The sequence below is a fragment of the Microtus oregoni genome, unplaced genomic scaffold, assembly GCF_018167655.1.
Source record: "Microtus oregoni isolate MIOR12 unplaced genomic scaffold, Mior012 000020F_ref0000438, whole genome shotgun sequence".
NCBI lineage: Eukaryota > Metazoa > Chordata > Mammalia > Rodentia > Cricetidae > Microtus > Microtus oregoni.
The window spans coordinates 21,978,981-22,001,056 of NW_024543079.1; the positions used below are offsets into that span (position 1 = coordinate 21,978,981).

At 40.5% G+C, this 22,076-nt stretch overlaps 1 protein-coding gene across 3 annotated transcripts in view; it reads left to right on the plus strand.

The window, feature by feature from the left end:
* Ralgapa2 (Ral GTPase activating protein catalytic subunit alpha 2) overlaps positions 1–22,076 on the plus strand; it is a 273,816-nt gene that overhangs the window by 35,309 nt on the left and 216,431 nt on the right. For all 3 annotated transcript variants that reach the window (XM_041670313.1, XM_041670314.1, XM_041670315.1), the window contains exons 2-3: positions 2,846–2,956; positions 8,410–8,462. In XM_041670313.1, coding sequence (XP_041526247.1) covers positions 2,846–2,956; positions 8,410–8,462 — 164 coding nt within the window. The remainder of the gene's footprint in view (positions 1–2,845; positions 2,957–8,409; positions 8,463–22,076) is intronic.

The following is a 22,076-nucleotide window of genomic DNA, read 5'->3' on the forward strand; positions in this document are numbered from 1 at the left end:
GGCTCATTTTAGTGCTGTCTTTGATGAGGACTCCCAAGACAGTGAGGAGTCCTGAGCTGGTGTAAATAAACTGAGCGTGTAGTAACACTATGCTTGTGGTAGTGCTATGCTTGGCTTACTGTGTACTGGATGACCTTGAAGTATCTACTTGTTAGGCCGAAGAGAGCTTTAAGCTCTTATCAATAAGAAGGACTCTGGGTGATTAAGGAAGGTGACCGCTACCTGGCCTTTGGCTTTAGGAAAGCATTGTGGTCTATATGGAAGCCCTTCAGTTCTTGTGGCCTGTTTTTGTTCTGGTTGCTGGTATTTTGAATGTCTTGAAGGGACCAGGGGCCAAGAGATCGGGTGGGAGATTTGCTGATCAGCCAGTAACCTGTCTGGGCTGTACTGATGCTTCTGTACCTGTACCTTTCTGCTAAGGGAATGCTTTGTTTCCCTGTGGCTTCCTGAGCCTGAAGCTCTTTAACTGCAAGGAAGAAGGCAGGAGATTGGATGAAAAGTATAAAGTGACACTTGGAACATTTGTGGATTTCTTTGAGGTATTAATGAACGATCCCATTTCTGAAGGATGAGGCCAAGCTAGTTATAGGATGGATGATCTGGGAGTCACACCAGTATCCCTAGGGGATCTAAGTAGAAAAAAGTTTGGAAACTTTGAGGAGTGTAAAGACATCCCAGAGGGTAGAGTGTAGGGCTTGAGGGGGACAGTCATGTGCAGTGGAGGTGCAGACAGGCTGGCAGTGGGTGGTGTGGTTTAGCTGACAGTGAGAGGTGACTGGGCCACCTCTTAATTCTCGGGCAGAAAGGGCATTTAGTGCCAGGCTTGCCGGTGGTTTGAGCTGCAGTTAAAACATACACGGTCCTTCCTGGCAGTCTGTCCGCACCCCCACTGTGACTTCCACCCTGTTCTTCTCCTGTTCTGGGACATGTCCTACTGCTTCATTCCTCGGGGCATCGGGATTCCTGAGCGAATCAGGTCTTCTCTGTTAGATACAGTCCCTGTCCTCATAGAAACTAGTCTCACTCATACTAAACCCCTGATATTTTCATAAATCAGTTGAATAAAAGAAACACCCTACAATAGTCAGTGCTAAAATAATGACTACCACTTGTATACCTACAAAACAGGAAATCCTGAGATCAACAGAACATAGATGTCATGTTGCAACAGGCAGATTCTGAATACGGCTGTCAAGGATTCCTAGAAAGCCTATGTTGCTCCTAAGAATGACAGTAGTCATTGGTTGCTAAAGTGCTTGCTTAGTACGCATGACGCTCCAAATTTAATCCCTAGTACCACCCGAAGCCAGCCGCAGAGGAGCGGAGGCATGCAGGAGGATTAGAAGTTCAAGGTCATCCTCCAAATAGGAAGTTGGAGGCCAGCTTGGGTTGAAGACCTTGTCTCTAAATAAACCAATAAGTAAACAAGTGAGTACATCCAAAGGTGTTCCCTGGTGGGCTGACGCTACTTCTACTTCGTCCTGGGCCTTTTTCACCAAGGTCAGTTTATCAGCTACTAGGAGTCTACTGTTTGGTGGTGCTTTATTTTGGGCAATATGAAATTGAAAACTCATGTGAGTTTATAAAGATTTTAGATGCATTATTCTGAAGAACTTGTAAAAAATTTTACACAAAAGGGCCTTCTATGGTAACCAGAGGAAGTCAGTTCTGTAGATCCCATGCTGTTAGCTCTATGACTTGGGCACTGCAGAGAGTGTGCCTCATGGAGTTACAGTATTTTATTGTCAGGTCTGCAAACTCAGGGAATATTATTCTGTGCAGATTAAGTGGCCCCATCCGTTTCTTTTGAATAATCTTTAGAATTTTGAGACTGTTTCTAATTTCCCTTATATGTATAATTCTATGGCGTTAACTCCAGTAATCAGGATCTTGTAAATGGCACAAACAATGTTGCCATCATAGAAAAATGGACAAAGGTTTGTTGAAAGTGGATAACCTCCCCAGCTGAGGTTTTTGCCTGGGTTGAGCAGGCCCCTGGGAAGAAGGAACCCGGTGGGAATGGTAACTGTACCACCCACCTCTCTGGCATTTAGTGTGATTCACAATATCAAGGGGGAGTGAGGGCGGGGCACCTAGGCGAGGGAAGGAAGGGGGACACACGAGCCCAGTGCATGTGACTGCAGGGATGTATTGGGAAGACGTGCTTGGTCACAGTGCCTGGAGCACTGTGGTGGTGGAGAGGGAGGGGAGGTTGGTCTGCAGAAGACCTCCACCAGAGACCCCCAAAAGTCCACAGACTGTTCCCTCTTTGAGGCCCCTGTCAAAGCTGCTTCTTCTGTGACTCTCCATGTCTTCTTCTCCCCAAAGAAACTCAACAGACCAACCCACTTTCTCCAGCCTTTCACCTGGTCTGTGAGTGTTGTCCCCAAGCAATCCTGACGGTCTTTCATGGCCCTCACGGTTTCCTGTACATTGGTGTGGTGAGTGGTACCCCCTGTGCAGTTCTGACCTCTCTTAAGTGAATAAACAAATGAGAATACGGTATTGTTTTTTCTCATAAGGGAGTAAGACTAGCTTTATTTTTTTCCATTTCTGAAAATTTTTGTGAATATTTTTTAATTTTTGTTTTATTTATTCTTTTTCTTTTTTCCCTTCCTTCCTTCCTTCCTTCCTTCTTCCTTCCTTTCTTCTTTTCTTTCCTTTTTTGAGACAGAGTTTCTTTTTAACAGCCCTGACTGTCCTGGAAATAGAAATCACTTTGTAGACAAGGCTGGCTGAGATACACCTTCTAACTTCTGAATGCTGGGATTAAAGACCTGAACCACCACACCTGGCTATATTTATGATTTCTAATAATGATGTAAATGCAAACTTCTCTTTTCAGATAATGTGGATGCAAGCGATCTTAAGCAGTTTTTTGAGACCAACTACTCTCAGATATATTTCATCTTCTATGAAAATTTTATAACACTGGAAAATAGTTTGAAGTTAAAAGGTAAGTATTTCTACAACTATTTTTTTTTGAGTATACAGGAGATTCCAGATATTACATTGTCTTGAGCCACAAGTTCTGCATTTTTAAACTTTCTTCCCAGGCTTTGAGACATCACTCTGGTGGGCTGGTTGACATCTTTGTTTCCCTTGAGTGTTCTCGTAAACAGGTGTTAACTGAACAGCAGATGGCTAAAGGGAAAATAGAAGGAACCCGCAGAAGGCATGAATTCCAAAGGGACAAATTATTTAAAGAGCAGGGGAGAAAAATAATGCAATGGACAGTTTAAAAAAATCCAGATTTAAGATGAATTTGGTGGCACAAGCTATAACCCCAGAACTATGGAGGCAGAGACAGGAAAATCATGAGTTCAAGACTCATACATAGTGGCCTACATAGTGAGACCTTGCTACAAAAAGCCAGACACAATAAAACAACCCCTGCAGCAGAATCAAATTCCATTAAGGGGGATGTGAAATGAAGTCAGGTGTGTCCTTTACCCATACCTTCCATCCTTAGAGATTTTTTTGTATTACAAATGAGTTTTGTCTGTATATGTTTTCCTATTTATGCCCATATATAAAATATTCTTTGGAAAGCAAACCAGGTATGGTAATTTGGGTGAAGGAACTGTGTAGCTGGGAAGCCAGACTATCCTCATCCTTCTTGCTGTTTCTCCTTGAGCATTATTTGACCTATGCATGTTGGTTTCCTCCTGTCAGAAAGAAGCAGGTTAATAGATGCACTAGGATTTCAGCACAGAGCTTGGCACACAGCACCTGATTAGTAAGGGCCATTGTTGTCTTTGCCTTTCCATTTCATGTCATGTGTTTGGGAAATTAGGGGAAACAAATGGAAGTGTTTTTCCCGGTCTCTTACACCAACACAGCATATCATTCTGCTGCTAGAGTCCCCAACAAACATCAGCTGGTGCACATTAATGCCATTCAGTCTTGCCAGACTGCAGGGAAGTAGTTTCAGATCCTGCAGGCTAAGGGCTGAGTGCCACAAAGCTGCCCCCTTTAATGCCAGTTGCAGGTTCTAGGTTGCTGCCTGTGTAGTGACAGACTGACCATAATTAAGAGTCTAATACTCTCTTCTCAGGGTGGGTTAATTTGCTAGAGGAGCTGGGAGAATGTAGGGAAACACCTTACCTGTTTATTACAAAATTTTAGTTCATTTACTGAGTTGCAGATGAATAATACAGATTTTAAAGGGAGCCTATGAGCAGATAAAGCTGTGTGTGAAGTCTGGAAGGTCCTGATTATGGATTGCCATGGAGTTGGAGAATACTCTGCATGTACATGACACATTCTTCTTCACAATCTGGGAGCTTCCTTATCCAGAATGTCTTGGGTTTAGTGGAGGTTTCATTATGTAGGCATGATTGGTCACTCTATTAGCCATAGGGATGAACTCAGCCTGAAGGTGGGTGGATGGAACTGAAAGTAGAGTTTGAATGGAGAATAGCATTGCAGGTAGAGGACAGAGCCTGAGCAAAGGCAGTGTGCCTTTAGGGCATGTGTGGGGAATGTGTTTGTTTCTTTTTCTTGAAACTTGAGGTAATAGAAAGAAGTATGTAGGAAATCCTACCTTGAGCCTTGACTTCCAGGATAGGGATTTGGGTCTTTGCTTTTAATTATATCCCATAAAAAACATTTACCTCTGAGACAACTTAAGTGGTGAGTGAATAGGGCCCAGACGTGAGTTGGGGGACTGACTGGTGCTGTCACTCACGTGAGAGCTGCTAACACAGCAAGGTGGTGATTAAGGGAGGAGAAAGAGTTCCTGTGAGACTGGATACTTAGGAGAGGGAGAAGTCAAAGAACCTTTCAGGGTCCCAGTTTGACTTATGAGGTACAATTGTAGCTTCAGAAACCTTCAAGGAGAACAATATTTGGAAGGCAAGAAGATGAAGGCAGCTATGACCAATCTGTATTTGAGGTTCTTGTGGAACACAGAAATAAATATTGGCTGGGCAGCAGAAATATAGGTTATCTGAGCTTGGGAGAAGGGGATAGAAGGCTGCTGTTGCCAAGGGAGAAAGTATATCAAGAAAAAGGGAGTCAGCAAATAAAGGGGAGAGAAATATATTAGTAGAAGGGTGTCAGGAAATTGTGTTGTCACAGAAGCCCAGGGGGGAGAGATTTCAAGGCATGCAAGATCAGAAAGCCTGATGATGCAGAAAGATGAAATGCAGTGGGATTAGGAAGTGAGAGCTCATGTCTGACATGAGAAGATTTCTTAGTGAGGAACTGTCAACTTGACAGGTGGGCATGGAGCAGAGGGATGTAGAGCTGAGGAAAGCACCCACGGAGCTGCCATGTGTAGACTGTGCTTTAACTGGTCACAGGGAGAGTTGCTATGGACTGTACCTGTAGGCAGTCCGGAGAGAGATAGCAGATATAGTGGGGCTTGGAGAAGGGGGTGGGGGTAAAGTGAACAGTAGAGAGACAGAGAGATGAGTTCAGAGTGGCTTTTTTTGTCTAAAGAGAAAAGCTAGAGGATGAATGTTGACAGACTTTTTGGCTGGCAGGAAAGAAAAACTGAAGGGCTTCCTGAGGTACTCCAATTGCTGTGATCAAACAAGTGTGTGGAGGAGAAGGGTTATGGACCCAGGGTTCAGTGGGCTGGGGTATGCAGCAGGGGACTCAGAGTCTTACCAAGAGCTTGGGGCTCTAGCCTACATCAGATGACGCAGTAGCCTGTGCCAGGGATGCCAGCGTGTGCTCTTTTTAAGGTGTTTCTCAGTTTCCATCTCCAGTTAAGCTGGTATAAATCTTGAACTTAAGAAAATTTATTTTGGCTCCGGGCGTAGATATGCCAAACGTGAAATGATCTGTATTTACTTTGCTGGTTTTGCTCTACTCTAGTTTGGTTTGGAGGAGAAAAGGGTCATGTTGTTTTTTTGCAATCAAAATAGCAATCAGCTGAGTGTGGTAGCTCAAGCCTTAACATCAGCATTCAGGCGGAAGCAGGGGGATGGATTTCTGTGAGTTCAAGGCCAGCCAGGTCTATATAGTGAGTTTGAAATTTGCCAAAGCTACCTAGTGAGACCTTGTTGCAATATACACACACACACCCCAAATAAAAACAAAATAGCAATGAAAAAATTAAAATATCAGATTTAAAAATAAGCCAACTATCAAAAGTTATTTTGTCATAACTCATTTTCCCTTTTTCTTTCCTTTTCTTTTTTCACCTTTTTTACATCCATTCTTTTAGAAAATTGTAGTATTTCAAAACTGTATCAGTTAGTTTGTGTAGTATGAAAAATCACTCCCAAATTTAATGCCTTAAAACAACCACTATTCCATGTGTGGTTCTCTAGGTCTGCTGTGGAGTTTTTCTGGTTTAGCCTAGCTTCTGCTCCTTGGTCAGCTGTTTGAATGGCCTCACTCACGTGTCTTACAATTGACCAGAATGCCGTATTTCTCCATGTGGAGATTCATTATCCAGCAGGCGGGCCAGATTGAATTCCTTTACAGGACGGCCTCAGAGTCTCAGCACCAGCCAAAAATGCCACACATCTGCTAGCGTCACATTGGTCAAAGGCTATCGTGAGGCAGTTCAGATTCAAGGGAAAGAGACATCTGTTTATGGTAGGGAAAAGACTGTGTCCCATTTTGGAAACTCTCCCAAAGATTCAGTGATAATCAATAGGAACAGTGGGAGATTTTTGGAAGCTCTTGCTTTTAGTGCAGTCTGCATTGGAGTGCAAAAAGGAAAGTGAACCCCCCCTCCCCCAAAGAGAAGAAAAAAATGTTTACTAGGAATAATGAAATCACTTTATGGTAACTTCAGGTTTTCAGTTATTCAGGACAAAACCTTGGAGATGCTGGCTGTCTTCAGAATATATCATTGGCTTGTCTCCTTGCCTACACTGATTATCCTTGTCTAGACTGGCACGAGCTTTAGGAAGGGTCTCCTCACTACTATTCTTGTGCTTTCTTCTACCCCGTTTCCTTTCAGAATAGTAGCTGAAGCCATGACTCACACAATGACTGTGAAAAGTCCTCAGTGGCTTTTCATTTTCAAATCACTGTAGTGACTTTATCTGATCTGTCTTCCTTTGCTGCACCTACTCTCTAAACTCATCTGCTCAAATCTTCCCCATCTTTGCTCTAGCCTCCAGGTCCTTCTGGCTGTTTTCCGATGTGCTCAGCTGCAGGAACTTTGTCTGGTCCACTCTCCCTGCCTGGGGTGGGACTCCCTCATATTTCTGTAGCGCTTGCTTCTTTGCACGTTGTATATCTTTGCCTAGTTGTCGCTTTTCCAGCAAAGTATTTCCCAACTTCCCAAGTCAGAATTGCATATTGGTTTTAGTATTCCTCATTTGCTTTTGATCATGGGTTTTTTAACTTATTTATAGTTTGCCTTCTACTGTCGAAATGTAATCTTCCCCAGAGTAGGGAGTGTTGTTTGGTTGGTTTATTCCTTTGTCCCCTGGGCCCAGCAGAATTCCTGAGAAACAGACAGTTTTTAGTATTTGTAAATGAGAATTCAGTTAGGTCAGGAGCCTGCAACTGATAGCTTACTTGACTTTTGTTTTGTCCTTGTTGTTGAGACAGGGTTTTGCTGTGCAGCCTAGGCAGGCCTTGAGCGCTGGTGATTCTTGACCTCCCACACTAACAGTGTTACAATGGTGAACCACCATGCCCCACTGGATTCATTGGATACAGTCATCTCCTTTCATTTATGTACAGCCTGTGGCAACACAGTCTAATAGTTGTAAGAGATCTAAAAAGCTTAAAATATTTACTATCTGCTGATTCTTAAGGTAGATGACTTAAGCTACATGCTTAGCACAATGTTTGGGACATATTATAGACAATAAATGATAATTCCTGCTAGAGGCAGATAGTACAGTTTTTATATTGCCGATTAATATTATCAAAAAGGGCATTGCGGGGCTGTGAGTGTAGTTCAGTTGATAGAGTGCTTTCCTACCTGAGTTTGATTCCAGCACCACATAAATCTAAGTATGGTAGCACACCTTTTGTAATCTAAGTTTAGTTCTTGGGAGGTAGAGGCAGGAGAATCCAAATTTCAAGGTCATCCTTAGCAACAATGATACCCTATCTCAAAAAAAAGAAAAAAATGAAGCCTGAAATTGTGTAATGAAGGAGACAGATTCTTGTCTATAGATGTCATGCTCTATGCTTGTTAATATTATCATGGTTTGCCCCACACGTTTTTCTCATAATTTCTGGTGAGTACTTAGTTAAGAAACAAACTTTAGAAAACATGGACGTTATAAGAGTAAGAGGTGGCTGTGGGTGACATGGACCCGATGTACCAACTCGGGGCCCTCTTACTAGCAGTGCTCCCCCTGAGTGCCGGTAGTTAGTTCCTAATGCATGTCTGCAGCATGGGAGATGCCTTTTAGCATCGTGTATGAGATTCTAAAGCTTAAGTGCTAGCATGTTGACTCATTTTTTTTTCTTAATTTCCAGGGAATAATAAGTCACAAAGGGAGGAGCTGGACTCCATCCTCTTTCTTTTTGAAGTAAGTTTTGGTACTATTATTATTTTTGCTACTTATTATTGTTATTATTTTAGCTTTTAAAATCCTTGTTAAAAATGCAATACTTTATTTGAGCCTTCATTTTACTTGAAGACGAATAGAAATGGCTGTACCTTGCCCTCTCCCTACTTTTACAACAGATACTGCTAAAAGTGTTCGCATGATTTTTCTTTTAAAAAATGTACTAAAGTGTCGCTTGTGTGACCAACTAGATGTAAACATACTAGTTGGACGAGTAAACACATTCTAAATAGTAATAAGCTATTGCTGTCTTCCTTTCCATATGAACTTTCATGTGACTTTTACATAAATGTCCTATGTCCCCAAACTGCAGGTGATATATAGAAACTCAGTTTTCCACATATATGTAATATTTTAAAACTTATGTGTATGGATGGGGGTGTGTTGCCTGCATTTGTGTCTGTGCACCAGATGTTCAGTGCCCTTGGAGGCTAGAAGAGGTGTCAGATTGCTGAGGATGGAGTTACAGATGATTGTTACCTGCCTGGTGTGTGCTGGGATTATACCTGGGTTCTCTTGAAGAGCAACTACTGATGGGGTTTTTGCATATCTATGTCTCTGTGTATATAGGTAGTCTTTAAAGCTGGAACGATGTTTGCCTGTGTGTTTTTTAATTAAATTAGATTTTATTTGGGTATATGTGCAGAATTGTGCTGCAGGCATACCCCACAGCAAGCATGTGAATGTCTGTTACAGTAAATTCTCTCCTTTCACCATGTGAGTCCCAGGGACTGAACTCGGGCTGTCAGGCTTGATAGAAGGGGCCTTTACCTGGTGAACCATTTTGCCAACTTCTTGGCAGTGCCTTTGCTTTTGAATGTTTTTGAGACAGGATCTCTTCATGTATCCTTAGCTGTCCTAGAACTAGAACTCTATGTAGACCGGGCTGGTCTTGAACTTGAAGAGATGTGCTACCACGTCCAGCTTGTGTCAATTTTTTTTGTTTGTGTTAAATATAAAATTCTTCTTGCTCAGTGTACTAGGCAGGTGCTAGATTATGAACACCAGAAGAACTAGACTCAGAAATGAATTACAAGTTCTTTCTTTTTAATTCTTTTTTTTTTTTTTGAGACAGGGTCTCTCTACATAGCCCCAGCTGTCCTAGAACTCTTTGTGTAGACCAGGCTGGCCTTGAACTCACAGAGATCCACCTGCCTCAGCTAAAATTAAAGGCTGTGGTACTGTGCCTGGCTTATAAATGAATAAATTACAAATGAAGAAAAACATTTACTTACTTATTTGGTGTGTTTGTGTGCATTTCACAGGGCGTGTGTGCAGGTCAGAGGGCAGCTCTTGGGGGTGGGAGTTCTCTCCTTTCACCAAGTGGGTTCTGGGAGCAAACTCAAGCACTTTTATAGACCCAACTACATAGTGGAGCCCTGGATTATAAGTTCTCAATGTTAATTATTCATAGTTTGAAGCAATATGTGCATAGTTTGATCTAAGAAGAAAAACTGAAGCTGGTCAGTGGTGGCACACACCTTTAATCTCAGCACTCAGGAGGCAGAGGCAAGTGGATCTCTGCGTTTGAGGCCAGCAAATTCATTTTTCCTCTTTTTGCAGATATCAGTTGCAGATAGCTTATTGGTTAGAGGTAATTCTAATATCCAAAGTACTTAGTAGTTTAAATCTCTTGGTTACCTTTCCCAATACAGTGGCTTCTTTTTCTTCATCTTTTTTTTTTCATTTTTGCTTCTGTTATAAACTCAATATGAATCACAGATTTAATTTCTGTTAAGCCTTTCTTTTTCTAGATGGATTTGTTTCAGCTTTTGACAGGAATTTGGGAGTAGTTTCAATTAGAATTCTTTTATATTCCTTTGAGGGTTAGTAATGGGATCTCAGGTTGAATATCCAGAACTTCTGAGGGTAGGGCTCAGGGACTAGAAGGACCCAACATCTGTCCAGTACAGTGTTGGCATGAGAATACGCTCTTTGGCTTCTGCATTCTTCTTTGCTTGTAGATCACAGGTCTTTCTGCTACCCCTTTTCCTTTTCTTTTCTTGCTTCTGTATCTTCTGCTATTTTTGTTTGTTTATAGTTTCCCAGAGTTCTTAAAACCGTGCGCTGCTTTGAGAGTTATATTTGTTGTTGTTCCTTTTGACACTAGTTGTTCCAAAGGTAGGAAGCCTTCAGAGTTCTGGGTCCTAATCCACCCACAAAGGAAGTCTGATGCCTTCTTTCCTGTCCAGAAATTCCTCACTAGGGAGGAAGCTATTAGTGATACATTACTATTTACAGAGAATTAGTTCCTTATATAGAAGAACAAATATATATTATTCAAAGTGTCATAAAACCTTCACTTTGCATATAAAATATGGGTGAATGATGCACTTGTATTTCTTTTGTTTGTGTCGTATGCTCTGCTCTAGCTTTATAAGTAATTTGTGTGTTTCATTCTGGGCACTAAGCGACTTCATTGCTGCTTTCTACATTAGAAGTGGTTTATGAGGGCTCTGAGATGAATACTAAACCAACATGTAAATAATTGAGAAAGGCTCCTTTTAGAAGAGGTAGAGTTATTGATATGTTAAATTATAGAAGTGATCCTGTGCAGGACTATTCTATAAATAAGAAAAGGGTTGGAAGAAAGTCGAGAAGTAATAAAGTTATGGAGGAGGACTGTGAGAGAGCTACACCTTGCCTTGGTAAGGGCCAAGTGCTGGGGCAGCTTTGGCAATGGAAGCAGTAGTTTTACTGTGTTGTCATCTGTTGGACAGTATAGTGTCTGGTGAAGTTAGTGATGAACAACTAAGGTTGGTAGCTCAGGTCATAAGTTCCAGGCTGTGGATGATTGTACAGAGATGAAATCTGTTTGCCTTTACCTCCAGTGGGAGCACATGTCCCTCTGGAAGATGACCTGGCTAAGTGATATGTGCAATATCACTTAGGATTTCTGTTCCTGTTGATCCATGAAGATGATTCTCATCCTTTTTTAATATTTGTTTTATTGTTGGCAGAGACTACTTTATTCATTCCTGGCTGCCCAGACCCGAGATAATCACACAGAAACTGTATTAATTACAACTCTTTTTGGCTAATAGATAGCTTAAGTGTATTGCTAGCTAGTTCTTATTTCTTAAATTAACCCATTTCCATTATTTTATGTTTTACCACGAGGTTCGTGGTTTACCAAGGTTCTGACTGGCAGCTTGCGTCTTTCTCCTTTGACAGCTACATGGCGTCTCTGCCTTTTTTTCTCCCAGCATTCAGCTTAGTTTTCCTGCCTAACTCTACTCTATCCTGCTATAGGACCAAAGCAGCTTTATTCATTAACAAAACACATTCACAGCATACAGAGAGGAATCCCACATCATTTTATTGTTATTGTGGTTATGACTAAATTTTTATTCTATCATGGTTGGTCGTTTTTAATAGAGATGTAGGACCTTAAAACATGAATTTAATTGCCACCTTACATTGACTAGAACCTGTTTTATAAGGAACATTTTGTTTAATCCTTTCCTTCTAAAATAGATTATGTCTTTCTAGGTTGATTTGTGTGTTTGTGTGTGTGTGTGTGTGTGTGTGTGTGTGTGTGTGTGTGTTGCTGTTGGTGGTCACATGTAGGCTTTGACCTTTGAGTTACATTTCCAGTTTTTAAAGATTTTATTTTTAATATGTGTATATGTGTGTGTCTGTGTGGGTTTGTACATGTGAGTGTAGTACCTGCAGAGGCTGGGAGAACACATCAGATCTGGAATTTTTACCAGATGTAGGTGCTAGGAACTGAACTCAGGTCTTCTGCGAGAGCAGTATGTATTCTTAACTGCTGAGCCATCTCTCCACCTACATTTCTCAGTTTTTATAGAAGAAAGGTTGGGAGGTCTGTGTAGTTAGGTACCTGTCTCAGATTGCATAGTTACCAAGTAGTAGCCCAGGGGATTACCTGTGTTCATAACTCATTGCCATGTTGTGAGTTCTACCACTACCCCACACCTCTATTGAAACATCCTACCATTGGAGAATCTGGATACTATTCTGTCTTCAAGCGGCATTCTGCAGAATATTTCTGTCAGCTCATGCCCATTTTTTTAAAAATTATTTATTTATTTATTTTATATACAGTGTTCTTCCAGCACCAGATCTCATTACAGTTGGTTGTGAGCCGCCATTTGGTTGCTGGGAATTGAACTCAGGACCTCTGAGAACAGGCAGTGCTCTTAACTGCTGAGCCATCTCTTCAGCCCCTCATGCCCATTCTCATTCATTCATTCATTCATTCATTCATCAGACATATGGACAGTGTACATACTTCATGCCAGGCTCAGGTCTAACTACTGTCAATAGCAATAAGCAAGACAGATGGGGCCTCCAGTCCTTTGAAGCCTGTGCTAACATTCAGTCAGGGTAAGCTGAAAAGTTAATTGGGAAGAATGAACTTATATCAGAACTCCAGTAATGACCTTCTATGTCTCTTCTCGGTCTCTCCTTTGGTGGAAGGGGAGTCTGGTCTGGGAAGCAGTACTCAGGGTGACAAGTAGATGTTTGGGATTCACTCACTCCAGGCCTCCAGGAGTGCATTCTTTTTCCTCTCCACTGATTTGGGGCTGCTAGGTAGGCGTCAGGGTCTGCATTTGCAAAGCCTTGCCACACCCTGTCTTCAGGAGTCACTGTGTGATGAGCCTTGGGCTGCAGTGGGTTTTATATCCTACTTTAGCAGATTTCCAGGTGAGATTGTAGAGATATTGGGTTTAGCCTCTCACGGTTCTTCAAAGTAGGGGAAAAGACTTAATATAGACTTTCCTGCTAGCAGTTAGGGGACTTGTCCCAGCATGGTGCCAGGAGCTCTGCAAGTAAGGTGAAACCAAAGACTGTCCTTCATTCCTGTGACACTGGGTGGATTTGAATTCCTCTCAGTAGCTGGAATGTTGATTTTATTGCTGTAATCTCTCCTTGGTGCTTGCATTTACTGGATACTGGGGACATATTTAAACAAAGGACCAAAGTCTTTTTCCCTGTTTTTTTTTTTGTAGCATTGTTATTCTGATGTCTGCTTTTGTTTGTGAACTCAACAGACTAGATGGTAGAAAGAGTTTAAATGTTTAGTTTATTCTGGATATAATTTGCTTACTATATTGTAGTGTATTAATAATTTGAATTAGAGCACCAAAGTCTGAAGTGAAGGTGTCTGTTCCAGTGGATAAAGTAACCTCCACACTGCAAGCTACAGTCTCTCTTATGAATTGTGACCTAGAGGTGAGAAACTTGGGACCGGCCCAACAGTGTACTGAGTTACTGAGTTACCTTGGAGGAAGGAAACCTGGAGCAAGATGTTAGTGGAAGTTTGAAATTACATTCTTGTGATTGATTATCTGCTGTAGCACAGGTACCCTACCCATTCCAGCGTGGTAGCAGCTGACCTGTGGTAACCGACACCCTCAAAGAAGATCATGGAGATGACAGTTAGGAAATGCACACATGAATTCTTAGAAGGTAGTGGAAGAAAACACATCAAGACTTAATGACAGGGTATTCACAATAACAAGTGAGCATGCTGTGTTATGGTAGAACAGAGCACATCTTCTCTCTTTATGTTGATTTCACACTGATGCTGAGACATTGTTTGCATGAATTGGTTTCTTACATTCACTTAGAAGAGAGTTGTACTGATACTTGCTGTATCGTAAATTAGAGAGTGACACCTAGTGTTTGATGTGCATGTGACACTGGATAGGAAGGAAAAGGGCTGACTTGAAGCCTTCCTTCCAGATAGCTGATCCTGCAGACCTGGGGCATTCGCTGAATGATCTTGACAGCATGGCTAATCCAAGCTAGCCTGCAAGTCTTTGGTACTCTCTAGAGTCATTGAGGGAAGCGTTTAAAATGTAAGTTTCTGGGGTGGTGAGAACCAAGTTACAGCATTTCATGTAAACTTGGTTATTTCTCTCTCATTGCTTATGCAGACTCTTTCAAAGTGATTTTTTAAAATAAAAAATTGGCATGGAAAGGATAGCTAATTAGTTATTCTAGTACAAAAATAGGAGAGAGTGAAAGATGTGGTAGTTTTTAGCCAAACTCCAAAAGCCTGCATGAAATGGAGACTAACATAGCAGCTGTGGCCCCGACTGACACTTGTTAGGTGAGGTGCATATGTGCAGATAAGATTCTTCTGAGAGCTGGTATTTCTTCATGGCAAAGCCCACCTCTTAGGACACAATTTCATGCTACTAAGTGGAGGACTTGTGAAATGTATCATATATCTGCTTCCAAGGTTTTCAGTGTTGCATGCTAATACGTAATGAAAGGTTTTTAAATTTATATATTAGTACCTAATGGGAATGGTTTTGTGGTTTTGCATAGCTTGTGCTGATTGCTACCTTGGCCTCCCTGCAGAGCCTCTTGCTTTCTACTGGAGTATGTAACTGTATGGTCTGTAGGGAGCAATCTTCTGTCCCCACCCTCTCCAGTGCTCTCATGTAGTGCAGTTCTGGTTTCCATTGCCTTCGGGACTGTGATTGCACTCCCAGTGCTCTTTTAAGGGCCTCTTCATCAGACCTCTGCCTCCTCATTCCTGTCACCTGTCTTATTTTCGTCCCCATTGGAAACCTCTTGGAAGTCCTCAGACCAGCAGAGCAGCTTTCTAGGGGGTAGGGTAGACACTGTTTAGTTTTCTGAAATAGCCTTCTCTTGTAGTCTCACCTCTTTGTTTTCTTCAAGATCCTGTTCAAAGGTATTGCTGCCTTTCCCCCTTAGATTATAACTGTCAAGGCAGGGATGGTGTCTTTGGTCTCTCACATGGTGCCTGGCACAGAATGGGCACTTAACAAGAAAATTAATTAATTAAACAGATAATTTAAACCTGTATCCTGTGAGTGATCCATTTATTGAATTCGTTGTTTTCTTGTGAGTACATCTGCATACATACCTCATGAGTAGTTTTGTGTTTTATTATCAGGTTTTGTGTGTTTAAAAGCCTTTTTTTGATGAAGTTGGTCTTTCATAGGAGAATTTAACCAGCTTATACATAAACTTTATAATCAACATTTTTACCTTTATCGTTGCTCTAGGAGGAGTCACTGTTTTTTGGTTTGTGGAATATGCTTTGCAATTTGAAAAGTATAATTTATATTTTCTTTCATTCTGGTAATTATCTTTAAATTAACAAAACAATATCATTCATTTTTTTATATACCTAGAAAAGGTGTTTAATAGTACCTTGCTTTTTCAACCCTCTATGTATTTTATATTTCTCATTTCTCAGCATTTTAAACAATTTATATCCATGTTATTTTATTATAGTATTTTTAGATGCTATTTCTCTTGTGTTAAGTGATTTGAAAAAATATATTTTTATTAGCATATTTAATACCAGTTATGTAAATACAGCCCACTGCTATAGGTTTTTTATTTCTACATTCTTATTAGAGAATTACTTTGATTAATATTTGTTGCTAGGATGTGAATTATGTACTTTGTTGAGGAAGGGAAGATAATATGACTGTTGTAGCTCAGGAATACCTTTCCTTGAACTTCAGATATGTCTAAACATGTATAGTGACTACATAATTTTCAGATCACTGCACCCCTCTTCTTTGATGTGTATGTCTCAAGGTAGCCATAATTTGCTGCAGATCCATTTACCAGGAACTGTATGCATTGTTGTGTATCCTTGGTCTGCTTTGGGTTTCTGTTGTCCTCACATTCTGTCTGGGTTCTAATGCCTACTCAGTGGCTCTTGACCAGTTCATCACACTGTCCTTTGGAACTTACTGCTGATGAGAAGACCAAGGTCAGCCTGATTATTGTTGTTTGATGAATAAACTACATTTTTGGTTTGGTTTTCTCTAGTGCTTTTAGTTTTGTACTGACTTTATAGCTTTGCCCAGGCATTTTCCTTTGTCCTTTTCCATGTTTCTGGGGAGTTTTGTGATGTACAATGTCGTGGCACATGGATAATCTGCAGTAGTCTGGATTCATGCTATCCATCTTCATGTAGTTAATGTTTTCTAATTTCAGAAGATTATTTAATGATACATCTATTTTTTACTTTATACATTAATTTTCCTAAGTTTTCATCCTCTCTTCAATATTCACTTGAGTTTTTAAGAAAGTGAATCAGAAATGCTAAAACCAAATTATCCATTTATTTATTTATTTGTTTGTTTGTTTTTGAGGAAGCATTTCCATTTTTCTGTAGGATTGTTTCCTTTTTGGAACCGTTGTTCCAGCTACATTGTACTTTCTTGGGATAAAGTCACCCTGCATGCCTTTTTACTCCTGTCTTAGTTAGGGTTTACTCCTGCTGTGAAGAGACACTATGACCACAGCAACTCTGATAAAGAAAGCATTTCATTGATGGTGGCGGCTTCCAGTTTCAGAGGTCCAGTCTATTATGACCATGAAGGGGGCATGGCAGCGTGCAGGCAGGTGTGATGCTGAAGCTGAGAGCGCTGTATCTTACAGGCAATGGGAAGTCAATTGACTGTCACACTGAGGGAAGCTTAGGAAAAGATACCTCAAAGCCTGACCCTACAGTGACACATTTCTTCCAACAAGGCCATACTTCCTAATAGTGCTACTCCCTTTGGGGGCTATTTTCTTTCAAACTACCATAGCCGCTTTATGTAAATTTAAGTAAACAATAATCTTTCTTATATGATAAACTTTGCCTTTATAGGTCTTCACTGATATGTCTTACTTTAAAAAATTATGTTCTTTATTTATTTTAGATATCTTATTGAAATTTAACTCGTGTTTTTTCCTAAGCTAAGAAAATTATTGTGTCTTAAGCAATGACCTAATCATGTATTGAGATTTATAATGTTTGGAGATACATTTTCATTTTAAGTTATCTTTATTAAATGCCACTTAGTGTTACTCTGTTGTCTTAGTTAGGGTTTTTGTTGCTGTGACGAGACACCATGACCACAGAAAATATGTAATTGGGGTGGCTCACTTACAGTTCCAGAGGTTCGGTTCATTATCATCATGAAGGGGAGCATGGTGGCATGCTGACAGATGTGGTATGAAGATAGCTGAGAGTCTAACATCTGGCAGGCAACAGGAAGTTGACTGAGACATTGGCTGTTATCCTGAGCATAGGAAACCTTAAAGTCCACCCACACAATGACACACTTCCTCCAACAAGGCCATACCCACTCCAGCAAAGCTACACCTCCTAATAGTCATACTCCCTATGGAATTACGGGGGACAACTACATTCAGATTACCATACTTACCATGTTAGGGTATTGTTCCCCTCTTTGTGCATGTGTGTGTGCACCTCCCCTGTATTCAGCATATCCGTCTTATTTTTAAGATTATTTGTTCATGTTATCTCTGTCTTACTTGAATTTAAAAGTTCTAAACAAGTGTGTGTGTGTTTTGTGCATGCATGCACAGGTGTGTGTGTGTGTGTGTGTGTGTGTGTGCGCGCGTGTGTGTATGTTTGTCTGTGTATACTAAAACTAGAATTCCTTTGATTTCCTTTTGTAATTTTTCACTTATCTATTTGTTCTTGTCAATGATTATTAGGAAATATTGTGTGCTAGGCACTGGTCCTGATGTTGGGGATAGTAAATGTATCACTAAAGTGTGGGTCCTTTCTCCCAGGGAATCCCAGGTATAATGGCAGAGTGGGCCTTATGCCTATCTACCTGAGAAATATGCTGGTAGAGGATCTTTTTGAAGTGGTCTTATTCCAGGAAGTGAATTTTCAGTTTGGTGTTTACAGTGACAGTATGGAGCTAGTTTTCCTTACTCCACATACTGACAGATTAAGTAGTAGAAGGGATTTCTGGTAAAAAAAAAAAAAAAAAAAAAAAAAAAAAAAAAACAGCAATTTTTTTTATTTTATTTTATGTTTTGGGCTGGGGTTACTTAGTTAGTTAGTTAGTTAGTTAGTTAGTTAGTTAGTTAGTTTGTTCGTTCATTCATTCAGTCATTTATTTAATAGCCCAGCCACAGCCTCTCCTTTCTCCTCTCCTCCCACTCTCTTCCCTCTGCCCTCCCCAGACCACCCCTCCTCTGTATTTGCTCAGAAAGGGGCAGGCCTCCTGTGGGCATCAGCAAAGCCCAGCATAGCAAGCTGCCCTAAGAACAAGCACCTCCCCTGTATTCAGCATATTCATCTTATTTTTAAGATTATTTGTTCGTGTTAGCTCTGTCTCACTTGAATTTAAAGATTCTAAACAAGTATTAATGACCAGTGAAAATCGTCTGTCTATATAAGAGTTGAGTTATTTTTAGTAACTGGTGAGAATCCACCAGACAGTAGCAAAAAAGTTGTCTGTCTTTAGGTTGACGTGGAAGCATGTGTGGTGTGCTTGTGGGCTCTATGTGCGTGGGTCCTTCTGAAGCCAGGCACCTGCAGAATCCTCTTGTGAAAAGACCGCCAATTCTCATTCTAAGATTTCTGCACATTGTTACTCCCAAGGTCATGAAGCTGAGATGTCTGTTCTCTTAAAGGAAGTCTTCTGTTTTCTGCCAGGGCAGCATCTTCTGTGTGCACACATTGTGCCCTGTATGTAGCTGGCCTGGGGAAGGGCTGCTCCCAGGCTCTCCAGTCTCACATTGAACAGGTTTATTTGGTTGTTTCAGGTAGATTAACTGGTATGTATTAATATGTAATATCTTCCTCATTCTTCACTGCCATGCTTTCCATGTAGACTTGCAGTCAAGTGTGAATCAACTTTGAATATACTGCAATCATCTGGTAATAATTTGGGGAAAAAAGTTTCCCATCTAAACTAAATGAAGACTGGAGTTTTAAAGTTCACTGTGGCATCTTGTATGAACTCCGACTTACGTTTCATATTATTCCTGGTCATGCAGTGGGTTCTGAAGAAAAAGTAGCTGTGGATAATCAGTTAAAAGAACGACAGATTCCCTGATGTGCTGATCGGTAGTAATACCTAATTTCGATTTTGAGTGTGCTGTAATGGATTACCATATAGATGCAGCTGAGACTGAGCATTAAACAGAGTCATGTGTTTTCCAGAAAAAGTAATATTTATTCACACTGTGTGGCTTTCTTGAAATATTTTTTTATTTTATTCTCCAGTGAAACTACAAACAGGATGTCAATAGCTTATGTGACATTCACAGCAGTGTAGCTTAGAGTATCAGCTGCAGTACAAGAAATGCCAGATTGCATTTGCCTCACCAAAAGTAGGCTTCATCTGGGACATCTGAGGCACAGGCTTAGCATTTAGACTAGGTAGTGGTGTTTGGCTTTATATTTATTGACCCACATAGGATTTAATCTATAAAAACCAGCCATCACAATGTTATTACAGAAAGAAGTGACAGTGAGGGATTCTTTCAGTCTCTGAATTGTTGTATTAAATTCTGTCATTTGGGGATATATTGTTTTTAAAAAATTATGTTGTTTATGTGTGTGTGTGTGCGCGCAAGTGTTTGTGTTAGTACATGTACCATGGACAGAGGACAACTTGTGGAACTCAATACTCTTCATATAATATATACATATATATGCACACATATACATGCTTACATAAATACACGCACACATATATAAATATGTTTGAGAAAGGATTTCTTTGTGTAGCCCTGGCCATTATGGAACTTGTTCATTAGATCAGGCTAGCCTCCTGCTTAGAGATCTGCTTGCTTCTGCCTGCTTAGATTAAAGGCGTGTGCCACTACCGCCCAGCCTGTTTTCTTATATTAAACAGTGCTTTTCTTTGTTATATATTAATAAAAGAAAACTGAGCGAGGAATATAAATCTGTGTTTTGGAAACTGAAAAATGTGACTCAGTGCCAGTTTGGTTTCTGTTAAAAGTTAAAAGTCTGGAAAGCAAAGGATATATCAGACATTAATCTAGATTAAGACAAGATCTACCCTGAATCATTAATTCACTTAGCATCTTCTTGAATAATGGTATCCAAAGGTGATCCTGCCCTGTAGCTGGGAATTTCCTTTAAAGGCTAATGCAGAAGAAGGTGTGCCATCTGCTCAGACAAAATGAACTCTCAGGAAGCAGGCAGCAAAGCACAGGAAGACCTCAGAGCAACAGGCTTCATATGAAGCTACTTTGGAAACAAAGCTTGGGGGACGCTGGGCTCCTGAAGTGGGACACACTTCTTCAGCGTTTCAGCCTTTTCATCTGATGGGAACGACTAGTTAATAATTTAAATATTACTGTGCACATAAAAAGATGTATTGCTCAGATCCTTCTTCAAGAATTTGCCACCTACTACAAGAGTGGCATCAACTGGTACCGTTGGCTGTTAGTGCCTTCAGCTTTCCAGCCCTGGTTATACTTTTCTTTCCATGAGCCTGGAACATAGAGTCTCAATTCTATTTGTTTCGGACTTTGCCTTAGAGCTCCCTCTCAGCTGGCAATGGCTCCCCTGCTCATCCTGTTTTCTTCCCATTCCTTCCCTGGTGCTCCTCTTCTGCCAATTGTTTCTAATAACCCCAATTGTAACATATTTTCCAAAGACCTTATCTTGCAAAGATTACTGTTAATTTATTACCAAAGACACTGACTGACCTTGGCCCTCCTGTGGGTATAGGTGGCTCTTGAGTTGTTGGTTTGGCAGCAGCCTAGACATGGCATCCTTCATGTTAGTCCAGTTCCAGAGTTGTTGGTGCAGATGATGCTTTCCAGCTGGCTGTGGTTATTTCTCTCTGTAGGCTCCCAGGTATTGTATTCCAGGGTGTGGCAGGGCATGGGTGTGTGTGGGTACAAAGGGCATTAACGATTATGTCCTTTTGGTAGGACAAGGCTCATGTGAGTTTTTGTTGTCATCCTCTAAAGCAGGACTTCCTAAAGTTTTTCTATTCATGATCCCCTTTTGTATATAGGAATAAAATGGGTATCCCAATGAAACATTTTGTGATAATAGATCACAAAGAAACTTATTTTAAAATAATCGTTTGATATACATGTAGTTTTGCCATTTATTAGAGATGGAATCATGTTTGCATAATGATAAGACAGATGTGCTCATTTTTACCTTAAGAATTAGATTTTAACAAAATATTTGAAGTAAGATAGAGTCTTCAGTTTTTCACAGTTGATCACTGTTTTTACTTTATGTCTGCATAAGTGCATACTGTAACGTAGCAGAAATGCAGTAAGGCCATTTCAGAAATTGCTAGGAATTCTGTCCTAATCTTGTGCCAAAATTCATATAATGATTTTGAACTTAACCAACAGTTTAAAGAATCAAGCTCATCAATGCAATAGAAACCAAAGATGCACAAATTTAATGCTTATGTTCTGAGGAATGTTTGTGGGAAAATAGTGAAAATCTTTGATGCCCATAATTAAACCATTATGTTTCCATAGGAGCAAAAAACTTTGTGTACTTGTAAAAGCACTACAATTCATAAACATACAATAGACTCAGATCGGAGCTGTGGGGTTTAGGGTAGCATTTGCTGGCATTGCATGCAAAGTACAGCATGTGTGTGTTGTGTATTTTGAGCCAAGTCTGCAATAAAGTTGTGCAGTGCATCTTGGTCAAGCACTGCTAGCAATACCTTAGATTCATTACATGTTTGATTTTGGATTAATTTTTGGTTGTTGCTTGTTCAGAAACCTTGTACTTTTGCCAACGTTTTGTAACTCCTATACTGTTAGGTGATGTTATTTGGAATT